The sequence below is a fragment of the Cyprinus carpio genome, chromosome A23 (genome assembly GCF_018340385.1).
Source record: "Cyprinus carpio isolate SPL01 chromosome A23, ASM1834038v1, whole genome shotgun sequence".
NCBI classification, from domain to species: domain Eukaryota; kingdom Metazoa; phylum Chordata; class Actinopteri; order Cypriniformes; family Cyprinidae; genus Cyprinus; species Cyprinus carpio.
The window spans coordinates 796,895-820,531 of NC_056594.1; the positions used below are offsets into that span (position 1 = coordinate 796,895).

At 39.5% G+C, this 23,637-nt stretch overlaps 2 protein-coding genes across 13 annotated transcripts; both read left to right on the plus strand.

Annotated features, from left to right (window-relative positions):
- The first annotated feature begins 163 nt into the window (after positions 1-163).
- Positions 164-5,546, plus strand: LOC109090934. 5 transcript variants are annotated; one of them, XM_019104763.2, is made up of 6 exons: positions 164-323; positions 675-700; positions 1,693-1,845; positions 1,945-2,067; positions 2,367-2,393; positions 4,672-5,546. In XM_019104763.2, exons 2-6 carry the CDS (start codon positions 694-696, stop codon positions 5,487-5,489), a joined length of 1,128 nt encoding a protein of 375 aa, XP_018960308.2. In that variant the 5' UTR covers positions 164-323; positions 675-693; the 3' UTR covers positions 5,490-5,546. The 5 variants fall into 5 exon arrangements, with proteins under 5 accessions (XP_018960308.2, XP_018960309.2, XP_042568451.1 ...); XM_019104764.2 differs by lacking the exon at positions 675-700 and having other exon boundaries at positions 171-323; XM_042712517.1 differs by lacking the exons at positions 164-323; positions 675-700 and adding an exon at positions 760-1,178.
- A 1,226-nt stretch (positions 5,547-6,772) lies between these two features.
- Positions 6,773-23,486, plus strand: LOC109090922 (lethal(3)malignant brain tumor-like protein 1). 8 transcript variants are annotated; one of them, XM_042712520.1, is made up of 22 exons: positions 6,773-6,843; positions 7,761-7,939; positions 8,186-8,352; positions 10,493-10,613; positions 11,567-11,717; positions 11,877-12,000; positions 12,092-12,140; positions 12,761-12,864; positions 13,093-13,197; positions 13,271-13,406; positions 16,640-16,731; positions 16,814-16,965; positions 17,058-17,134; positions 18,419-18,504; positions 18,592-18,702; positions 19,047-19,173; positions 19,273-19,360; positions 19,483-19,677; positions 19,784-19,833; positions 20,328-20,473; positions 20,780-20,842; positions 22,744-23,486. In XM_042712520.1, the coding sequence occupies exons 1-22, from the start codon at positions 6,797-6,799 to the stop codon at positions 22,876-22,878; spliced, it is 2,505 nt and encodes an 834-aa protein (XP_042568454.1). In that variant the 5' UTR covers positions 6,773-6,796; the 3' UTR covers positions 22,879-23,486. The 8 variants fall into 8 exon arrangements, with proteins under 8 accessions (XP_042568454.1, XP_042568455.1, XP_042568457.1 ...); XM_042712521.1 differs by having other exon boundaries at positions 12,773-12,864; XM_042712523.1 differs by having other exon boundaries at positions 12,782-12,864.
- The last annotated feature ends 151 nt before the right edge of the window (positions 23,487-23,637 follow it).

Sequence of the window (23,637 nt, forward strand, 5' to 3'; positions counted from 1 at the left end):
ATGGAATGCACATGATGTGTAGCTTACCTAAAACAGTGTCGTCTGTTGCTGTGTGACAAGCAGTGATATGTAACTGTACGTGAGTAAAGTGGCCCTTGTATATATATTTATTTCCAGCAGGGTTTAGTTTAACAGCTGCTGCACGTCTTTGAAAAGGCGACAGTCACGTGACTCGGCGTCATTCATTCGGCGTCGCACAGCAGCTCAGTCGCTTCTTTTATTTCTTATTATATATTTTATTCAAGCAGCAGTTGATCAATGCTCTTAAAATTGTGCTATCATCTTTAGAGACTGATTTACATCCACACATCTGCATCCGGGAGGTCAGTAGACATCATCTTTGTTCATTGTGGTTCTCAGTAAAGGATATTTAAAGCTTGAAAGGATATTAACCTACTATTACCAAAACCACCATGGTGACCATAGTCCACACTAAAACCCCAGTTATTGTTCCTACTGTAAATAACGCATTAATATGAGATAACATTCTAAGAAGCTTTTGCAGTTTGTTTTGTGTAATTTATGCATAGAGTGCATAGTGGTTATTAATACCAAATTCCCTTAATTTTACTGTAGCAGCAATAGTAGTATATTGTTGTCATGGAGTTTTCAGGGCACATTATAAATAGTATTTGGTACTTGTAATTAATTCTGTCTTTAAAATATATTTTTAGGCTCTGGAATTAAATAGTCATGACTGGTGAGTATAATGCATTTATTCTATTTATTTTGTTTTTATAGTTTTACAATAACAAAACTATGGTACAGGTGTCTCATGATAGTATATACAGTCATCCGTCACACAATCACACAGTCGTCAATGGTGGTTCAAGGCTCGAATGAAGGGCAATAGCACCAAACTAAACAAGAATCAAGAAATAAAGACAATCAACAAGGAATAAATGATTTTTCACCACAAATCATTAGACCTCTGGTGTAAGTCACAGGTTAGTTTTTCTAAAGGTAGATAAGTGGCAGTTTGACTCAAACACATATTGACGGAAGGGACAGGAGGAGTGGAGCACAACAAAAGTATACATTTTCTCTCCAAAAAAAGTAACACATTCTTGACCGTGGTTGAGGTGTCATTCAGCTTTACAGTTCAAGAGATAGATACTCGGAGATGGAGCAAAAGATTTACCAGTGATCCTCTGAACAACTTTATGTATCTCTTTCCAGTAAGTCTTGATCATATCGCAGTCCCAAAACACATGCATTACAGTACCAGTGTTAGACTTACACTTGAAACACTATTGGGAAGCATTAGGAAAGATCTTGTGGAGGAGAACCGGTGTTAAATAAGTTTTGCTCATGATTTGATGTATAATGCATTTATTAAAAATTATTATAATAAAATAGAAAATAAGACAAAGTGTATTTAGGATGAGTTAGCAACAATAAACTTAATCTGCACGATGTATAATTTATACATGAGAAGTATGTGTGTATAGACTTGTTATAGGTTTGTTTAAAGTCTGTACTGTAAAACTGGAGAAGATTTCTCTCATGGTTTTAAAATGCTGAGTTTTGATTTATGGGTGAAGTGAGGTATCTGATTAACATTACTTTAGTGGTGTAAAGCATCAGTTAAACACTGTCATAAATACCAAAATATAATTCACTAGAAGTTCAGGAGACCATGTATCTGAGTGTAAATGGTTCCATAAAGCTTGTATTTCACGTGTTTTCCAGAGAGAGTGTTTGTGTTTGTTGATGAAGAGGAGCTGTTCAGTGTGATGAAGGATGCTGACTGTCTCTACTGCAGGAATCCAGTCACTGCGTCCAAACATCACCTCAGAAAGAGACATCTCAGATTCGCTATATATTATAAAGACTCTGCCATTGGTAACTGACCAGTAACCGTTTCTACAACACACACATATTGCAGAGAGGAAGTATTTTGCACCCGTTCTCAACTCTAATACTGTCTGCTCTTTCTGACAGGGAAGTTTTCTATCCCCTGTTATTGCTCTGATGGAGGCCATGGCAGGAGCCACTGGCACTGCCCAATGTGCGCAAAAATATTGCAAAGAACAAAGGATTTCAAAATCCATATTACCAACCACGGTTTGTGTCTATTACAATGCACTTCTTGAATTCTTGAATTTTCTTAGAGGAGTGGACTGTAATACTTTTTTTTTTACTTCTTATATTGTAATTTAAAGAGAATGGAATATCAAGTATGTATCTGACTGTATGGTAATCCAGTCAACAGTTTACACAGTAAAAATCATTTATTATTATTGGCATTGTCCGTATTGTAGAATATACACAAACCATGTTTTTATTTTTTTATTTTTAACTAATCCAAGTTAATTCTTGTTAATTAATATCCTTCAATTCTGATATGTTTCACACGACTGCAGGTGTTGAGATGACAGACAAATCCACAGGTGAGCAGCGGCATTTAATCATTTTCAGTAGCGCTCATCCACTGATCAAATGAACACCACAGCAGCTGCCCAGTCAGTCAGTGACAGTTTTGTATGACGGCGCCTCCTAAAGGTGTGGACACATACCATTGTTCTGTGAATTTTCACAGATGCTGTTCAGTAGAATACACACAGTCTGATTTTCACGAGGGTAAACTATTTCTCCACGCAGTTTCTGCAGCGCACATGGCTGTTTATGTATTTATTTTCTAGTGATTCTGAAGGCCATGATCAGCTGGTTCAAGTGTGTTTGATTGATTGTTGTAGCTCACCTCTGCAAGACAACGGGTCTCCAGGAGCAAGGTTAAAGACCTCGGACAGGGGTGTCCAATCCTGCTCTTGGATCTTGCAGACTTTAGCTCCATCCGTCTCCAGCACACTTGAATGGAAGTTTCTAGCACATTCTGAAGACCTGGGCTGTGTTGCCCCCATCCCCTTATTTAGGGCACTATTTGAGAGAACAGCCATTTGAAGTGTTGTCCGAAAATACTCATTCAATACCATAATGCACCTCGGTAATGAGTCTACAACCGATGAACTCTCAGCGGCTAGAGAATACCCATAATGCACTGTAAGGGTCATGCTGAATGAACTCCCATGTCTCGTCAGAAGATGGCGCCTGCAGTTGAATCATCAGTCCATTCTTTTTCCAAACCGCTGGTCCAATGTGGTTACAGAGTACTATCATACAGGTATAAATTTATTTTTAATTGATTATTAAGTTGATATGATTCTTTAGGGTCTTCATGAAATGTCTGTAGCATACTTTGGTTAAAATTCCTCAATGGTCGTGTAAAACAACACTGTTTTTACCTTGACAAAAACAGCTCTGTTCATGGCGAGCCATTTTGGTGCATGTCTCTTTATATGCTAATGAACTCTGACCCCGCCCCTCTCTTCCATGGGGCGTGTGGACACAAGTCAGTTGCTGTCTTGGACTCCATATATGGCTCAGAGGTGGTCTTCTTCAAATAGCTAGCTGTCTACATAGAAACCAGCTGCAGATTGAAATGGATTCAGGTGGTTTCAGACTCAGCAGCCCATAACTAAATGGCTGCGTGTTTTCTTTTCAGATTTTCTGAGCTGGCAGACACACCGGAATCCTAACTAAATGCAAAAAAAAAAAAAAAAAAAAAAAAAAGCTAAAAAAGTGAACATTTTATCCGATGTCCTCTTTAATGGAGGTTCCTATACAAGCTATTTTTACTACCAGAGCTGCCAGTTTGCAAAATTTCAAATGATTATTAAAGGGGTGCTATTATGCTTTTTCACTTTTTCAACTTTAGTTAGTCTGTAATGTTGTTGTTTGAGCATAAAAAAAGATCTGCAAAGTTACAAAGCCCAAAGTCCACTTCAAAAGGAGATATTTTATTTAACAGAAATCACTTTTCAAAAGCTGAATGGGATGAGACCTGGTTGAGCTGCACTAGAGAAGGCAACAAGTGTTATCAGTATGTCGGAGACACGCTAGTGTTCCCAAGACAGACGAGCTTAGAGTTGTTACAATAATCCGGGTTTAAATCATGCTCAAATTGATTTGATTTTGACGCAATATTTACACTGAAGCTCACAGCAGACAGCTATGGTAGGGAAGGACATTTCCCGACCAGGCGCAGAGTGCTGCCAATCACAACACAGACTGGCCCAGCTAACCAATCACAGCGCATTTCGTATTTCAGAAGGTGGGCCTTCATATGATACAGGAGCTATTCGAGCCCTTCATGCCAGACTGGGGAGAGAGGTGTTGTAATAATGTAAAATATGTGAAAAATAATGTGTTTTTCGAACAACCTAGTATGAGAGCCTGTTCTAGTACATAAGAGCATAATAGGACCCCTTTTAACAGCAAGCACGAACTATGAAAAAGCGGCAGTGCTTCTGCTGCACTCAGTTTCTGAATTTGCTCATGTTTTCATTCAGTTCAACTGGACTACACTAGTAGTGAGTGAGGGTATAGGAGGCTGATTTCAAACATAGCTCTAGATTAGCTGGTTTTGCTGTGAGCTAAACTCTGCAGGATAGTGGCCCTCCAGGACTTAGGATGTGTAGCAAATTCTCTGTAGATTTATCCAAGATAATATTTAATCACTACACAGCTTATTTCTGAATAAATGTATTCATCAATATTTTAGTTGACAGACCAGATGGAGGCATGCTGGTAGACAAGCCTTATTTTCATTTCGAACATAGCCATATCCCAAATTAGGATTTATCTAAACAGTTTTTTTTCCTCTCCCAGTTGAGCTACAACCTACAATGGTCCTGTCGGAGAACCAACAAACAGACAACGAAGACAAGACACCGGGCAACAAGTCAGCGTGCCAGAAGTGTGGCATCTTCTTTACCACCACATCAAATTTGAGACGGCATGAGAGACTACAGCACGGCCAAGACCAGCAGCCCATGTTATGCGTAGATGCCAAAAATGCAATCTATGTTACACCCAAGGATCTGCACGGACCTAGAGTGCCCATTCATATCCGTAAATCCTTCACCTTGCAGATTCTGCTGTGTGAACTGGAGGAATGCTGGGATTTCATGAAAGCGCTGGCCCAGAGCGGGAATCCTGGGAAGGAATGCCGTCACCTCGTGAGAACGAATCACGCGCAGCACTACGTCCCTCCTCCACCGCTGAGCATCAGCTCTCTGGAGGAGATGAGCCACAAACACCTCCTGTCCGCATCTGAGAAACACGCGTGCCAGGAGATGAACTCCAGGGCATGTTTAGAGGGAGTCGATTGTGTCTACCCTATTTTTTGGGGGAAGCATGACCTTTCAGAGAGATGTGTCTACTTTTCTGTGTACACTGACCTCAAGGACAAATGGTGTCAGTTTGGGAGGACACGCGTCTCGTTTGACACCAAGTCTGGCAGCTGGAAGTGTCTGTGTGAACACAAAAGAATCCCTTGCATCCACAAGCGTTTATCTATGTGGTGGTTGTTTCAGGAGCATCCCAAATTGTTGCAGAACCCCCTGGATGTCCACGCTGAAAGAGTCGACGTGCTTGAGGAAGTGGTCATGGATAAAATGTCTCCTGATGGTGATGACCTCTGCTAGCCTCAACATCCCTCTCATGTTCTGTCTTCACCCAATAAAAACACTTGCCATACACTTGATTTTGCCTTGTAATTTCTTAGTTGATTTGCAAAAATTCATGTGCTGTGCTATGTTTACAGTGTTGGGGGAAACGCATTACAAGTAACACTAATTACGTAACTAGTAACGTATTACTTTTACATTTGCAATGAAATATCGGAGTTACTTTGTCAAATAAGTAATGAAAGTTATTTTGTTACTTTGCACTCAACTTCTGTCTCCGTGTTGAGAGAAATCAGTGGCACTTCCTTCAGCCTGAGGCTTATTATTTTTTACAGTTGCCATTACAGTACAGGTGACCAATTGTTGTCAAAGGGTAATTTAATTTGTTAATTTTATTGATATTTAACTAAGTAACGCAGTTAGATTTTTTTTTTTTTTTTTTTTTTTTGGAGTAGTGCAATGTTGTAATGCATTACTTTTAAAAGTAACTTCCCCCAAAACTGTATGTTTATGACGTTGCCACACTAATTTTATTAAAGTTATCCAAGATATATTTATTGTGAAATTTCTGGAAAGGTGTCTTGAGATTTATTCATGGATTATTCATCTGAAAAGCAAAATGTGTGTTCTCGTGCTTTCAAAGCCAAATGTAATGCATACTAAGTCCCACCACTCTTTGTGGTGAAGTTTCACTTTAGGCTTTGTATTGCACTGTAAATGGTGAGTTATGTGACATGACTGTGTCACACAAAGTATTGATGGTGTTGTGTGTCTTTATAATTGCCCTCTTGGCTTTGCCCAGACTGGTTTAGTCTGGTTGTTTTGGCCAGAATTTAACTAATTTTACACAACGTAAATTATGTTCAGTATTATTATTTTTAAAATGCATCTTTATCTATGTTCGAACAGCAAAGTCTAATAATAATAAAAGAAATTAAAGAAATACTTAGAGGATGCTCAAGTTTTATGTATAACATTAAAGAACGGATCGGGAAGGAAGTTCAAATAAGAGAAAACTGAAGTCATTTTTATGATATTTTTACATTTGACATATTATGATATTCCTACAGTGAAGTTTATTTTTATTTTTTATTCAGGGATGTACTCATTTGCTCTAAAGTCTCGCTCAAATGTCATCAATAGATATATAAGGTAACCATTTTATTCCATTACATAAGGATACTCTTTAAAAAAAAAATGTTTAAAATAATGTGGTATCAAAATAATCCCCACAGCAGAGATGTCATACGCTTCACACTGTTACATGTGAAGTTATGTAGAATAAATGCAACACTTTCAAAACATCAAAGGATTGTGCGCTCGTGATGCGCGCATGCGCAGATCACATTCCTCCCGAGCAGGACCAGCACTGGTGAGAATAAATTCATTATCTGATCGCCTTCACATTACACACTATTCATGTCATGCCATTAATACATGTTCGATATAAATAGATTTGACTTTGCATGCATTTCTGGATACTTCATTACGCACGTTTCATCGTATTTTTCCTTCATAAAATTAAATAACCCTAATAATTAGCAATTAAGATGAGGTTGCCTTGAAATTACAACATTTGTTTTAATGTCGATCATCATAACAGAGCGCATCTGCCTTTTCCTTCCAAATGCATCGGAATCGAATGCACCTCATAAAGCAGTCTTTCAGACAAGAGCAGAATGAAATAATGAATGGTTCGCCTGCTTTACAGTTTACTGCACAGGAACATGGACTTCCGCCATTTTGCACTGGTAAAGATTATTTTGGGGAGAGGAGAGGATGCGCTGGAACTGATGCTCTTTGAAATGGAATGGAAGATTCACTCACAGCACCTCCATCATCAGTTATGCATTATGCATAATCATCACCATCACTGGTTTATGGGATGAGCATCATCACCATCATTTATGCTCCATCCTCATCACCACCACCATCAGATTATGGATTATGTATCACCATTACTATCAGATTATGGGTTGAGCATCAACTTCATTTGTGCTTCATCTTTGTTATTGGCCTGTTTCTCATTTTTGTAAAGAAAATATCCTCCTAAATGATAATGTCTTCCACTTAAAACGTCTGATAACCGTCTGATGCAGCATTTTAACTTTGCTGTTCACTGCTAATAGCATTCGAAATTTATTTTTCAAATATCCAGCCCCTTTATTTAAGAAGAAGAAAAAAAAAACCTTCTACTTCTGAAGGGAAATGGTGTTCTCTGTCAGTGTTGCATGTGAATAGTGAAATGGCCTCTATGCTCTCATGAAGTCCTCGATCCTCTGTTGTTAGTTGTACGGAGCAGAGGCTTGCTATGAGTGCCAAAGCAGACCTGGGTGTCCTGCCACATGATGCAGACGTCCCGTCTGAAAGCAGCGTCTCTCACGCTCCCAATGACAGTTCTGCACAGCGGCTGAAAACCCAGGATGCCACCACAATCATTTTTCCAGGTGCTTACAGTTCAATAGAAAGTAAATTTATTTCATTAAATTTCCCATTTCTTTGTCTTTTAAAACTAAAACTCTAAACAGATTTGGCTTGCTGTCCAAGGTGTAGGGATAGAGCTGAGATTTGATCCTGTTTATATTTTCTTGCAGTTTGATTGACAGTATTTAATGAACATTTGTTTAGTCCACATCTTCATTTAGAGATGTTAAATATTGTGGATAAAACAGTACTTACTCTTAGGCCAGACAAAAACTTTTATTTTTCCAAAGCTTCTGCTCATCCATTGCCAAAAGTTGATCTGCCTCCAAATGCAATCAAGGCGATTAAAGGCAGTGAACTGGAGGCCGCATCACTTCCTGCTCAGGTTGGAGGGACGATTGTGCATGTTCTGGGCTGGAAGGAGGGAATGGCCATCCTCCCTGGAAGCAATCTGAAGGTGAGCAAGATGACTGTGTCTGTGTGGACCTGTGTACGGTGATCTTGATGACAACAAGCTCTCGAGGTCTTCATGTTCAAATCTTAAGGCAGCCACCTCTGTGCCTGCATGTAGATCAGGTTACAACATGTTCCCTACACGTGGCAAAGACATTGATAGTTATCTAAAATAAAGATTTAACCATGTTAACATATTCAGAATGATTGCTGGAGTTAATTGTGAAACCAAATTCAGGGTGTGGAAAACAGATTGAATACATATCAGTTTAGTCGTTTGAATTTTTTAAATAAATATAAAAGATGTCTAAATACATTCATTCATTTAGTGGATGCTTTTATGCAAAGCAACTTATAAATGAGGAATTCTCCAACTTAAGCATTTCATGCTAGGAATGCAGGAAGGTTTTTTCCTAGCATAATTCAAATGATAAAACAAATGTCCAAAATTGCACCTGAAATAATCCACTGTATGTTATGAAAGTCCAATTCTAAAAAAAAAAAAAAAAAAAAAAAAAAAAAAAACTGTCAAGTGATCAGTTAAATGCCATTTGATCTCATCATATGGTGAAACATACACTATCCAATACAATGCTGCCATAATAAAAATAAAATAAAATAATACTCAAATAATGAATCAAATGCTCAAATGAACATCTCAAATGTTAAATCAAACACTAAAGTGACTTTAAATGCCTGATGTTGTACAGTGTAATTTGCATGATTGTTTGTCTTTGGGATGTGGTTTGAGAAGTTCCCCCAACTTCCTATTTGAAATGGATGGCATTATAAACAGATTGAGCTGAAGGTGACGATCTTTCTTCCAGGCCGAGGTGTCTACAAGGCAAGGCTCTGTATTGTTAGCATAGCAGTGCTAGGAAATCTGAGTGCATGGATAAAAGGTCCCAGTGGATTTGTGGATAATGGAAAGAGGCCAAACACCAAACCCTGAGGCACCCCAGTAGTAGTGATTTAGACACTGCCCCCTCCAGGATCCCCTGAAGGATCTGCCTGTCCTGGCATCAGCCCAGTGGAGTGCAGTTCCTATGATGACCAGGTCTGGTGATTTAAAGGTCAAGGTCATGAACTGCCTTTTTTATTATTTTGTACTGTTCTCTGAGGTCCACTTATAATGTTATCAAGATTTTTACATCATAAAACATGATAATTAAGAAGAAAAAGGCTAGTTTCTGTCCTGTTTTCGCTCTGTTTGAATAGGCGTGGAGGATTGTCGACTCAGAAGTAAACGCCCACTGCTGTGATTGGCTAACAGTTGTGTATGTTTGACAGCCTACAGACTTCACAGATGGACGCTGCTGTGATTTAGGTTGAAAATGCATAAATACATATCAAACGATCTGTAATAACAGACAAAGCAATAGTGAGCATGTAATAAAAACAGTTGCTCACACTTGGGTGGTGCGATATTACTGTCAGAACTAATATAGTTGCACAGCATTGTCTTTTAATTTCAATCTCTCTGAAAACTGATACAATCTGGATCTTCATTAAAAATGGAGTTTTTTAGATCTTTCCTAATGCTGGGATCAGAAGGAAGACAATGCAAAGACTGTTTTTCCAAAGTTTGGCACTGAACAGCATCTTCTCGTCTTCAGAGCATCTTTATTGTGTGGTTTCAGTGTAGACCTGCGTTTGCTTCTCTCGTTATTTACACTACATGCGTGAATCGGTGGGCAGAGCTGAATGGACAGTGATGTAGAAGCAGGCGTTGATCTTCTGTGGAGGCGGGGTTTAGACACACTATTACATCATAAAGTGGCACATTCCACAAGCTGTCCTTTTGACAGACTGGCTTCTATATAAGCAGTTTTAGACTAACGAGAAAGTTTTAAGTTCTGAAACTTACAGGATGTTTTTATAGTACAATGACCTCTTATATGTCAAAAGATCACAGGAATTTTGATTTCTCAGTTCATGACCCCTTTAAAATGTCAAAAACTCAAATGTCAAAAAGCTGTCTCACCAGTCAAAGTGATGAACAGAAAGGCAATCTCTGTTGAAGGAGTGAAAGAAATCTTATCACTGGAGTGGGAAAAGAAAGCAGTTTACAATATATATTACTTTTTATTACTGCATAACACACTATTCACTAAACACACTAAACACTATTCTGCTTTTCACAGTTATGTGTTAGTGACACTGGTTCACTGGAAGTGATCAGTCAAGGGAAAATAGGCTCTGCTAACCCGACCACTGAAGGAGTGCAGACAAAATCAGCTGATATCAAACAAGCTGAAAAACCAGGTAATTATTCATTAGAGGCCTCTGGATTATTACAAGCATGGATCTTGATGTTTTGAACTCTGGCTGTCAGTTTATAGCATTTTATAAACAAAAGTATAATCAGTCAGGCCTCAAGATTAACCAACCAGGAGAAAAATGAGCTTAATTGCTTTATTAACACAAGCCAAGTTTCCATTCAAGGATTTACTTTTTATAGAAATAGTCCAGCACATCAAAATGTTTACTGATAGCTGATTGAAATGCTAATTATCATTAAAATGTTGCATGTACTAACTAATTGGAAACACTTTGTGTCAATCAAAGGACTAAATTACACGTGTACCCACATCCATATGTTACTCCTATTAAAGTGCTGTTTCATTGTAATGTTCAAGGATGCTTTATATCTGTTTGGACCTCATACATAGTGAAATGGTCTAACAAAATATAAATTCTGAAATTTTTTCATCCTATTAGTATTTTTATTGTCCCATGAACTTCACTTTGCATATTATAGTTGAATTACATAGTCATCACTGGCAGCTTTTCAAACCGCAGCTGGTTTAACTGCATGTTAAAGATTGTTGCTAATTGCAAAGATTGACTATTCTTCACTGTACAGAATAAGAGTGAGCTGCCCTATTGTATCCAGACTCATAGTCTTCATCGCATAAAGGCATATAGGATTTTTTTTTTTTTTTTGAATATTACAGCATCAGTAAAATTTCAGTAGAGTGGAAACAGGCTGGAGACAGCAAATTTATTAGTTTTACTCAAGCTGGGAGAACAGTAGTGCAATGACTAGTACAGTAACCAGTGAAAAGTATTGAAATTTCTCAATTTCTGCACCATTTGCAGGTGTGAAAATGTTAATTCTGGATCCTGTAATCAATATCTAACATGCATCAAATCTTCAAGCTATTAGCATTTGTCTTTTCAATAGCACCATCCCAAACGGGAATCTTTGCTTACAGACGTCTCAGCGGGTGGGCATGTCCGGTCCACTGCATTTGTGGAGGCTGACAGACTTCAGAGAGGACGTATGGAGGCTCATAGCAAGTGCAGAGAAACACCGGGCAAACAGACGCACCTGACAGAGCTACGCAGGGAGGCCATGTCTGAAAAGTAAATTAACTACTAGACTTACACATCTGTTTTTCTCATGCAATATATAAATACTGTATGTATGCAGCAGATTTCTGGTATTCTGATTTTTTTTTTTAAAGTACTTATTACAGTCAGATTAAAGATATTGAGGTTATTCTATAAGTATGGATGCTTTAGTCCTGCAGGGATTGCAGAAGCACAGGTGATCTATCATGAGCATGAAATGCTGAAGCCCATGAAGAAGAGGAAGAGGAGGGAATACAACAGCCCATCAGAGGAAGAGTCTGATGCTGAGCCAATGGTGCAGTTCTTTTTCTAATTAATGTCATTGCTGTGCTTGGTGTTGATTTTTACATTAGTTCTAATGCAATGAAATTCATGTGTTATTAAAGGAGGAGAAAGTGGAGGCTTTAAAAATGGATGGCAGACAGAACAAAGCAGGTACTTCATCACACTTTTATTTCATGAAATCCTCACTAATGAATTAAAGTTAGATTTCATGCATTTGCACTCTGCATCCACACAATTGTCAATCACTGCATTACTTCTTGAAAATTATGTTGTCAAAATGCAGGCTTTGTTTTCCTTACCAACATGATTTTCAACATTAGTATTCTAATGTAAAGTGACACATGGTATGAACAATGTACAGTATATATAGTTAACTGCAACTAAAGCTAAACCCAAAACCACACACACACAAAAAAACTTTTTCTTAAAAAAACTAAAATAAAATAAAATATATATTAAACAAAATCTTAAATAAAATAAAATAAAATAAAAATAAATAGATATAAAATATAAAGTATACAGACATTATTTAAAAAAAAAAAAATGACAAAAAACACCAAAAAACTCAAACTTGAGCAAAATTATTTAAAAGTAAAAAATAAAAGCTCATTTTAAAAATAAAAAAACTATAACAGTATCTCAATTATACTAAAATAACATGAAGAAATGACATTGCTTTGACCACTGTGAGCTGTGTTACAAATTGCTAATACTGATAATGGGATCATGCATTGCAAACAGTGTCCTTTGCATGCATAACAATGTAACAGTTCTCTCTGTAGGTTCAGCAGAGAGTAAGCTGGAGATGTGGTCCTGGCCGCAGTATCTAGAGCAGCAGAAAGCTGTGGCCGCTCCAGCCAGACTCTTTCAGGAGGTTTGACTTCTGTATTTCACTGTGGAAAGTGAATAACACCACTGTACTAGTGATTTTAATCTTAAACTCAAATGACATTTTATGATGCAGCTGTAATGTGTTATCAGAGCACAGAACATTAACTTGATTAATTTCAATACGGAGTAGAGATTACAAACACTTTAAAGTTCAGTTATGGATTTTTCTTCTGTTTTTCAATGATAACATTTATCCATGTAACTGGTCTAGACCCAGAGGGTTCCCATGATTAAGAACAGCTTCAGACAGGGGATGAAGTTAGAAGGCATCGACCCTCAGCACCCCTCCATGTATTTCGTCCTGACCGTCGCTGAGGTACACATCTCACATTCTGACTGTTGGGACTGTAATCAGATTTCTGACTCTCAGTGGTCATTCTGCTCTCTAGGTCTGTGGCTTCAGATTACGCCTTCATTTTGATGGCTATTCTGACTGCCATGACTTCTGGGTCAACGCCAACTGCCCTGATATTCAACCCGCTGGATGGTGTGAGAGCACAGGACACAAGCTGTACACCCCAAAAGGTGACTTACTGTTCGGATGAAAAATAAATAAATAAATAAAACAGATCCTAAACATACAATGTGATATACATAATATATACAATTCTAGGTTGAATTACATACGCTAAACAAAACTTTGGAATCGTTACAACTCTTCTGCTCACCAAGGCAAATGTATTTAATCAAAAATAAACTGCAATACTGTTAAATGTTGCTACAATTTAAATTATCCTTTTTTTTATTTTGAAATGTAATGTATTGCTGTGATCATTACTCCAATCTCCAGTGTCACATGATCTTCAGAAATCATTCTAATATACTGATTTGCTGCTTAAGAAACATTTCTGATTATTATCAATGTTGAAAACAGGTGTGCTGCCAAATATTTTTGTGGAAACTGTGATACATTTTATTTTCCAGGATTCTTTGATGAAAAGAAAATTCTAAAGAACAGCATTTATCTGAAATAGAAATCTTTTCTAAAATTATAAATGTCTTTACTGCCACTTTTGATCAATTAAACATGACCTTGCTGAATAAAACTCTTAATTTCTTTCTTTCAGTCTTTTTTTGTTTTTCTTTCCCCTAAGCGTTTGATTAGTGGTAGTATATCACAGTTTATACAAAAATTTTAAGCAGACAAAACTGTTTTAAAGTTGCAGTCCATAACTTTTTTGTGTTCAAAATTTACAAAATGTATATAATAAGCGAGTACACCATGAATCCATTTTCCAAACCGTGTTTTTGGCTTATCCTGAATCACTACGGTACACCTATAATTTATAGTTATACACCTACACCTATAGTTTATATTCTGACTATTTTAGACTGGTTCTGGTGGAACTGTTGCAGAGTAGCGCAGCACCTGCGTGATTCGTCATAGACATAAACAGAGAGATGTAGCTCCGGCTACAATGTTCTTTCGCAAGACGCACACAGTTTCTTGTCGATACTACACTCGTACTGCGTCTGCTACTGCTTTTTTCTCCTGAACTGAAGCCTTTTTTTTATCACGCAGTGAAACTGACTGGCCATTGGTTTGTGCAGTGTATAAAAATGAACCAATGGCTCGGCAGCAGAGCTGCACGTACCTATGGTGACAAAGCCGGCCAAAGCCTGCCAGAATGGCCATGGCATCTGGCTATATAAGTGGGCTTTCCCCACAGGATTCTCAGATTTCTTCTCCTTCAGCGACGACAATGCTTTACGCTGATCTGAAGCCTGGTTGCTGTTGACATGCCTTCACAGCAGGAATCGGGACCTCCCAGCACGGGTGACCTGCTTCTCCGCTGCTTCAGTGATGCAGCAGTTCCGGTCCTTTCCCCTGCCGCCATCCGGCAATTCTAAAAGAGCTTACTATCAGAGCAAATTGCCATTGTTGCAAATGCCGCGCCGTTACTGCGGTTTGTGCAGGACTCTCCTGCACTCTGATGATGGCCACAATAAGTGCATTTCCTGCTTGGGGAAGTCCCACGCGGAAGCTGCGCTCTCTAGAACTGAATGTTTTCACTGCGAGAACTTCAGTCTCGCCTCTCTTCGATCGCGGATCGCTTTCTTTTCAGAGAGCAATTAAGGAGCTTGGTGTTTTTGTTTAAAAGAGCTCCAGGATCGCGGAGACCTGTGAGGAGGGGAAGGGGGGTCGGGGGTCTCGAGTGTGAGAGTGCTAGTGTTGTAATGTTTGACAATTTCCTAGTTGTCTCTGCAGAGAGGGAGTTCTCCCATCCTTTTCTCCCGACCAGCGTCCCTGCGCGAGTGACCTGGACTCATTTGGGTGAAGTGAGGAAGAGCTACTTGATAACATGTCATTAACAGCCTTGGATGCAGAGGAGCTGTTGGGCTCAGTGACCGACCCCACCCCAATCCCATCATCCTTGCCCAGCACTGCCAAAGATGGGATGGATCCCGAATTACTCTGTATCCTCTCGAAAGCGGTCAAAGAACTGGGTTTAGAGTGGTCTCCGCCAGAGGAGCCCTCTCGCAGTCGCCTGGATGAATGGTTCCTGCCAGGGCGCCGCCAGGCCCCTCGTCAGCGTTCCTCTCCATTCTTCCCGGAGGTCCACGACAAACTCACCAGATCGTGGCATGCTCCCTACTCCGCCCACATCTGTACTTCTGCTTCATCCGCCCTCACTTCTATCGACAGCGCTGAAGAGAAGGGGTACGATAAGCTGCCTCCCCTGGATGAGTCTGTGACCGCAGACCTCTGCCTGCCCACGATTATCGGCTGGAGAGCAAAGGCTGCTCACCCATCCAAGCCATGTAGGACCACTTCATCTCTTGCTGGATGCTCCTACACTTCAGCTGGACAGGTGGCTTCGGCGCTTCATTCAATGTACCATTCAATTACATACCAAAGGTGCTCTCCTCTCCATTCAGAGCACAGGTCATTTCGCTCTCTGCACTTCCTCCCTCTGAAGAGGACAAAGAGTTATCTCTGCTCTGCCCCGTCAGAGCTCTGAGAATTTATATTGAGCATTCTGCCCCTTATAGACGGTCGGAACAACTCTTTGTCAATTTCGGTAACCACACCAAAGGGCATCCGGTCATAAAGCAAAGACTCTCTAGATGGATAGTTGATGCCATCTCACTAGCATACTCTTCCTTGGGCCTTCAATGTCCTATCGGAGTACGGGCCCATTCTACCAGAGGCATTGCCTCGTCTTGGGCATGGTCCAGCGGTGTGTCCATTGCGGATATTTGTGAGATCCTCTCCGCTTGAAGAGACATGCGCTGTGTTACACAAACAGATCTGACAGAGAACCCTTGACCATATCGCTCAAGCTCTCTGGCATTAGTTCACCTGTCAGCTCTCGACCCCTGGGTGCCGAAGTTACAGGAGTACTCTGGAAAGATTAACCGGGCTGGGTGTGACCTCAAGATGCTCAGCCCTTCTTAGCCTTGGGTTGTTGTTAACTTCTCTATGGGCATTGATTGCTTATGGAAGTTATGAAACTTATAGTCGTTCCCCTACCAAAGCACGGCGTGATTGTACTGTGTTCCCATAGTATGCAGTATGAGTGTAGTATTGACTAACGTAACCTCGGTTCCCTGAGATTTGGGAATGAGTACTGTGTTGCTAGCCGTGCTATGTAGCCGCACGACACATCGTCGCTTCAGTTGAAGTAACCTGAGAATCCTGTGGCGAACGCTCACATATATAGCCAGATGCCCCATACAGTTATATTGTAAATTCATGTATGTTATAATTTTTGTAATGGTTTTTATTTTAACCATTCAACCCGCTTCCCTTGCAGGATGTAAAGAAGAAGAGTTTTCTTGGTCCAACTACCTAAAAATCACCCGATCACAAGCCGCACCGAAAGAGTTATTCTGTAGCTCAGTCAAAGTGAGTCAAACACTATAGACCTGTACTGCAGTTTCTTACCCAAGGACTGTGTGAACATAGAGCTGGTTTTCTGACTGTGCAGCTGGAGACAGACTGTGGGTTTGAGGTAGGGATGAAGCTGGAGGCTGTGGACCGGATGAACCCCTCTCTCATATGTGTTGCTACGGTAACAGACAAAGTGGGCAACCGTTTCCTGGTTCATTTTGATAACTGGGACGACACGTATGATTACTGGTGAGTTACAACTGCTTTGTTTGAATGAAACCGTATATATCAGGTCCAGTGTGAAATGAATAGATTTATCATCAGTTTCCTCTTGACTGCAGGTGTGATGCTCACAGCCCATACATTCATCCCACCGGCTGGTGTCAGGAGAGGGGCCTGCCGCTGACGCCCCCTCAGGGTAACTCACACTGCATCTGTATGTCCTCGAACACTACGCACTCCGCTGAAGCTTCTTCACTCACTTGTAAATGTTAAAGCGGAGATCCATTTAGAAAAGCAAACAAATAGCATTACTTTGTTCCATAATTTGTGACCTAATTGTTATTTTGATATTTAAGTGCTGTTATTATCATGAGTTGCTTCTATAGATGTACATTACCTTTCATAAGTTTTCTTTTAAGAAACTGATTATTTCATCAAGAATGTGATATTTTTGTATTAATCAAAAATTACTGTGAAGACATTTATAATGGCACAGAAAACTCTTTTGAACATTCTGTTAAAGAATTGTGAAAAGTAATGTATAATGGTTTCTGCAAAAATATCATGCAACACAGTTTTTTCAACATTGATAAAAATAAGAAATACCACGGTAAAATCTTTGTATCCTGGCCACAGAAATATGACAATATACAATATATTATGACATTTATTATTATTTTTTGTTATTTTATTGTAATTTTATTAGTGTTGTTGTTTGTCAAGATGTGTGGTTGATTGTGATTCTGTATGAATGAATGTTTTTGTGTTTAATGTAAGACTTGTGACATTCATGTAATATATTTTTGAATAATTATATATCTATATATGTACATGCAGTATGTATTGTATGTGTATGTGAAACATTTCCTTTTATTATCAATTTTGAAAACCGTTATTGCTGCTTAATGTTTTTTTGTAGAAACTGTTTCATTGGTCAGATCAGTATTCAAAAGCTTAGGAGAAAGAAAAAAAAAGAAAGAAAAAAGGAAGAAAGAAATACTTTCATTAGGTTAAATTGTGTTAAATTGATCAAAAATGCCATTAAAGACATTTATAATGTTATAAAAGATTCCTATTTCAAAATAAATGCTGTTCTTTGGAACTTTCTAGTCATAAAAAGATCCCTGGAAAAAAAAAAAATTATCAGTTTCCACAAAAATATGAAGCAGAACAACTGTTTTCAGTATGTTTCTTGAGCTGTAAATCAGCAAATTAGAATGATTTCTGAAGATCATCTGACACGGAAGACTGGAGTAATGATGCTGAAAATACAGCTGCACGTCACAGGAATAAATTACACTTTAACAGAGATTCACAGAGAAAACAGATATTTTACATTTTTGACAAATGAAGCCTTGGTGAAGAAGCATCATGTCTCAAATCTCACTGAGCCTAAACGTTTGAGCACTAGTGCACTTGCTCATATGAATACTCACGTCTGCTCTTATAACACTGGCTCGGTGTGATCTCGTCCCGAAAGACTATCCGGACCCTGACAGGTTCTCGTGGGAGAGGTATCTGGAGGAGACGGGCTCGACGGCGGTCGCTTCTGAAGCCTTCAGAGTGGTGTGTGAAATCTCTCCGTCCTGATAACTCTATTAAAACCACTTCCTCGGTCAAAATAAGAAAAGCGACTCTTCTGTGTCTGCGCAGCGCCCCTCCCACAGCTTCCAGGTGCAGATGAAGCTGGAGGCGGTGGACAAGAGGTGTCCGGGCCTGATCCGCGTGGCTACAGTGCTGGAGGTCGACACCTACAGAATCAAGGTGAGAAAACAACTCCAGCTCATAGGTATGCCAATTTAATCAAACAGAAATAAAAATCAGTACAATGTATTAAACACATTCCTTTAATGGCTCATAAAAGCCCAGTAGAAATATACTAGAAAGACGAGTCTTCTGCATTTATCAATTTGTCAATTATATGTTATTCTTTAAAAATATGTAATTTTGTAATTGGAACTTTGTAACATTTCAAGTAAATTTGGCTTGTCTGTGACTTTTTTTTTACAGGAAAACAAGACAAAATTATTGATTGAGAAATATATATATATATGTACTGTATGTAGTAGAGTCACATGTATTTGTGAGTGTGAATTTGTTGTCCTTAGATTCATTTTGATGGCTGGAGTCACTTGTACGATGAGTGGATGGATTCGGATCATCCAGACATCCACCCTGCGGGCTGGTGTGAGAGCACAGGACACCCCCTCAAACCTCCACCCTGCCAGAAACCTGGTGAGAGCCCTCCAGATCAAGCCCAGTCCTCACTCCTCGGACTCTTACATGCTCATGTACCAAATACTGTGTCAGCTCAGAGTCACCTGTGTGGTTTAGGTCCCCGGGAGAGCCTGACGGCCCGGCAGCCCAGCTTCCCCTCCGTGCCTCAGCCACGCAGCACCTCCAAATACAGCTTCCACCACAGGTCAGTCTTCAGCGTTTCTATAAAGCACACGGATTCAGAGCAGCATTACAGAACAGTTAATACACTGCTGTAAAAATAATCAAACTGTCAGAAAACAGAACAGCCGGGTTTCTGTCACTCAGAAAGTGCCCTACTCCGGGATGTGATGGGTCAGGTCATGTGACTGGCCGCTTCACAGCGCATCACTGTTTGTCTGGCTGCCCATTGGCTGAGAGGAACCAGGGCCGGCTTAAAGCGGATCTCTCTGATACAGAAGGATCCAGACGTAACCTGCTGGTCTTCGGCCAGAGAGCAAAGAAATCTCGCTACCATGGCAGGTACAACAACATTTATAATTGTTGTGTTAATCAAGTATAATTGTGTATTAAGATATTGCTGTTATGTAAACATTCATTATAAGTCCCCTGTGTTTGCTGTCACCAGGATTGGTCGCCCCCCTAAATATCGCAAAAGTCAGCAAAGAAATTGTCAGAGTGAGTGTCACTTTACTACATTTTCAATAAAATTGTCAATAAAATTCCAGAAGTGACTGTGTTTGAATGCACAAGGATTATTCCAATTATATATGTATCACGTGAACGTTAACCAAGGCAATATTCTGTTTCCTGATAATCTGACAGATTTTTGTGTTATGCAAACACTTACTCAGAATATCCTAATTAAACAGTAATGGGCATTAAACAATGTAAATAAACAACAGACAACGAATTCATTGCACCATTGCATGGTTTTATTAAAGGGACACTAATGGTCAATAGCTGATGAAGTTGCTGTGAATTATGACAAGTGCAAGCATCTCAAGTACTTCCTCAAGAGTCTTATTCAGAATATGTGGATGAAGTGCAAAACAGAAGCATAAACCTTTTTTTTGAATACAAATGATGTAAATCTTTCAGAAGAATATGGAGCTTAATCAGACACTAATGAGCATGTAAGCGTGACGACTGTGTGTGTGTGTGTGTTTCAGAGGGAATGTACTCGTCTCTCTTCATGACAGCGTTTACGGCTAACTCGGACCGGACTCTGTCTCTCTGCTGGGAGCAGCACTGTAAGTTACTGCCTGGCGTCGCAGGACTTCATGCAGGTCAGGTATCTTCCTGGACTATAGAAGAGGTAATCACTTCATGCAACACTTCGCTATTCAATTGTGTAAAACTAATAAATCAATGAATTTTAGAGTAAAAGATAACATACAGTCATATAGGAAAACACACACAGGCCATTATTATTGCACATGTACTATATTATTGTATATATCTTAATCACTTTTATGTTTTTAACACTTTTATTTTATATCGAATAATGCAATATGAATACAGCTGCACAGTTCTGAACATCTGGGTTATTAAATAATCTATAGACACAGCAAACAAACAGCAGTCAGTATGATGTTAATGTATATCTCTGCTTTATCTGCAGGTCTTTGGATTCGTCAGTAGTCTTATTGGTTGTGAGGAGCAGGCCCAAATTTTCAAAGATGAAGTAAGTAATTAGCTTCATTAAGTTTCACTTAATAATCGTACTTGTTGAAGGAAGCATCATTAGTATTATTGTGTAAACCAGGGGTTTAACTGAGTCATTATAAAGCTTTAACTCATAGTTTGAGTTCTGTATATGAAGGCGCAATCACATTTAACTTTGTGCAGTAAATGTCTGGGGATGAAATGCAGGCGTCTCAACAGAAAGCTGCAGGATCAGGTGCTTATATATATATACTCTTGATTATGCTTGGTTCTCAATTTAAAAAAAATTATAAATAAAACTCTAGTAGAGTGGTGGTGAGTTTTGCATGGGTACGCACCACTAACATTTTCTTTAAACAACTTTATACAGTGGGTATAGAAAAGAATCACCCCCTTTAAAATAATCACATTTTGTGCCTGAAATGAAGATGGACACAGTGTTTGATTTGTCCAGCTGTATTTACATCCAAGTGAAAGATAAAATAACAACATGTCAGAAAAAAATAAAAATAAAAAACACTGATTTCGAGAAAGGATCACCCCCTCCTAAAAATGACTTGTAAACTCAATCAGGTGCCGCTCATCACCTTCTCAATGGCACACAAAGCTGTGCTCATTTTGATCAGCTCAGCATAGAAAGAGCTTCCTGGAGCATTTCAGTCCTTGGTAGTGCAACTGAAGCAAACAAGGCACTGTCAAAAGATCTCCGGGATAAAGGTGTGCACTTTCTCAATTTATCAATGCAATGGAACCACTCCTCAAGAAAGGCCTCGTGCAGTCTGACTGAGTCAAGTCAAGTCAAGTCACCTTTATTTATATAGCGCTTTAAACAAAAAAGATTGCGTCAAAGCAACTGAACAACATCAATTAGGAAAGCAGTGTGTCAATAATGCAAAAATGACAGTTAAAGGCAGTTCATCATTGAATTCAGTGATGTCATCATGCAGCTCAGTTCAGTTTAAATAGTATCTGTGCAATAATTTGCAATCAAGTCAACGATATCGCTGTAAATGAAGTGTCCCCAACTAAGGAAGCCAGAGGCGACAGCGGCAAGGAACCAAAACTCCATCAGTGAGAGAATGGAGAAAAAACCTTGGGAGAAACCAGTCTCAGTTGGGGGGCCAGTTCTCCTCTGGCCAGATGAAACCAGCAGTTCAATTCCAGGCTGCAGCAAAGTCAGATTGTGCAGAGGAATCATCTGTTTCCTGTTGGTCTTGTCCCGGTGGTCATCTGAGACAAGGTCTTTACAGGGGATCTGTCTCTGGGGCTCTAGTCCTGGTCTCCGCTGTCTTTCAGGGCTGTAGAGGTCCTTTCTAGTTGCTGATCCACCATCTGGGCTGGATACGTACTGGATCCGGGTGACTGTAGTGACCCTCTGACTTGGATACAGACTGGATCTGGTGGCTACAGTGACCTCGGAATAAGAGAGAAACAGACTAATATTAGCGTAGATGCCATTCTTCTAACGATGTAGCAAGTAGCAACTGAGCTTTGCCAAAACACACCTGGAAGATTCTGAGGCAGATGAGAATAAAACGGAGTTATCTGGCCTCAACAGCAAACGATATGTCTGGCGGAAATCCAACAGATAACAGTAAAGCATCGAGGTGGTGATACCCTGATGTGAGCTGCACTGAGTAAATACAGCTGGATAAAACCCAAAAAGTGTCTGTCTTCATTTCAAGACAACAACATGTGATTCTTTTCTATACCCCCTGTATATGATATTTCAGGCATTTGCAGAAACAAAAGGCCAAGTACAAATGAAGAACTTACATTTGGAATGAAACTGAATGAAAATCTCAGTCTCAAGAGAGCATATCATTGAGTGGTGTTGCGGTGTTTCGTTTATCAGTTAGAGCAGAGAAGGCTCGTCACATCTTGAGTCACTCAATGATACAGCATGGATTTTCTCTGCAGATGATTGATGGAGAGGCGTTCCTCCTCCTGACTCAAAATGATATTGTGAAGATCATGAATATAAAGTTAGGACCAGCGCTGAAGATTCACAACGCCATTTTAGTGTTCAAGAGCACAGATGAAGGCTTGAAGTGACCCGTTCATCCTCATGCCACACCGTCCATTCAGAACCCGCCATCTATCTGTCACACGTTTGGTGTTTACTGTCTGAACCCACCAGAGAGAGAGAAGTCCAGGACGAGCCGTAAGTGACAGAGCAGCCCAGCTTTGACGCTGCTTTATATCAGAAGCGAAACGACACGTTCTGATCAAGAATAACTCGATCTGAAAGCACTGTTCAGGGTTTTTCAGATAGTGTTTTTGTATCTGGAGGGCTAACTGAAATCTACATTAGAGCTCAGTATGCAGTGGTGAAATCAGTGCGCAGAAATATCAGGGCAGATTTCAGTTGATTGGTGCTAGCTACAGTACTGTGCTCTTTATTCGGTCCCTGGTGAGGTTTATGCACTTTACATGTCCTTTAGACAGTCAGCCTTCTGAGCCAACTCTGACCATTGCTTGGGGACCTTTAACAATATTTGCCCTCAAACAAAGTGCTGACAATGTGGTGTTGAATGAGATTAAAGTTTAAATGAGCTATTTTACCGAGATCCTATGTGATCTATGTTTCCTCTCTCTGATGGGAAAATTTTAATACCGGTGTCGTTCAGTTCATCAACATGAATAAATGTTTATTAATTCAAGTACTGTAGTCTGGCTTCTGCTTGTGTTTAGTGGAGTTTGACCCTGAATATGTAAACTTGTGTAACGAGAGATTTCTAAGCAGCTAGATTCGCAATTTTCATCTGGTAGACAATAAAACGGGCATAAAAACTAATAAATAAATACTAAGAT

Excerpts from the sequence above, each read along its gene's own strand:
- LOC109090934 (XM_019104763.2), top strand. Across the intron at positions 2,068-2,366 it reads AATCCATATTACCAACCACG|GTGTTGAGATGACAGACAAA; the intron begins GTTTGTGTCTAT and ends ACACGACTGCAG. Across the intron at positions 2,394-4,671 it reads GATGACAGACAAATCCACAG|TTGAGCTACAACCTACAATG; the intron begins GTGAGCAGCGGC and ends TTCCTCTCCCAG.
- LOC109090922 (XM_042712520.1), top strand. The coding sequence starts at position 6,797 with ATGCGCGCATGCGCAGATCACATTCCTCCCGAGCAGGACCAGCACTG. Across the intron at positions 17,135-18,418 it reads GCCGCTGACGCCCCCTCAGG|ACTATCCGGACCCTGACAGG; the intron begins GTAACTCACACT and ends TCGTCCCGAAAG. Across the intron at positions 19,678-19,783 it reads AAATCTCGCTACCATGGCAG|GATTGGTCGCCCCCCTAAAT; the intron begins GTACAACAACAT and ends TGCTGTCACCAG.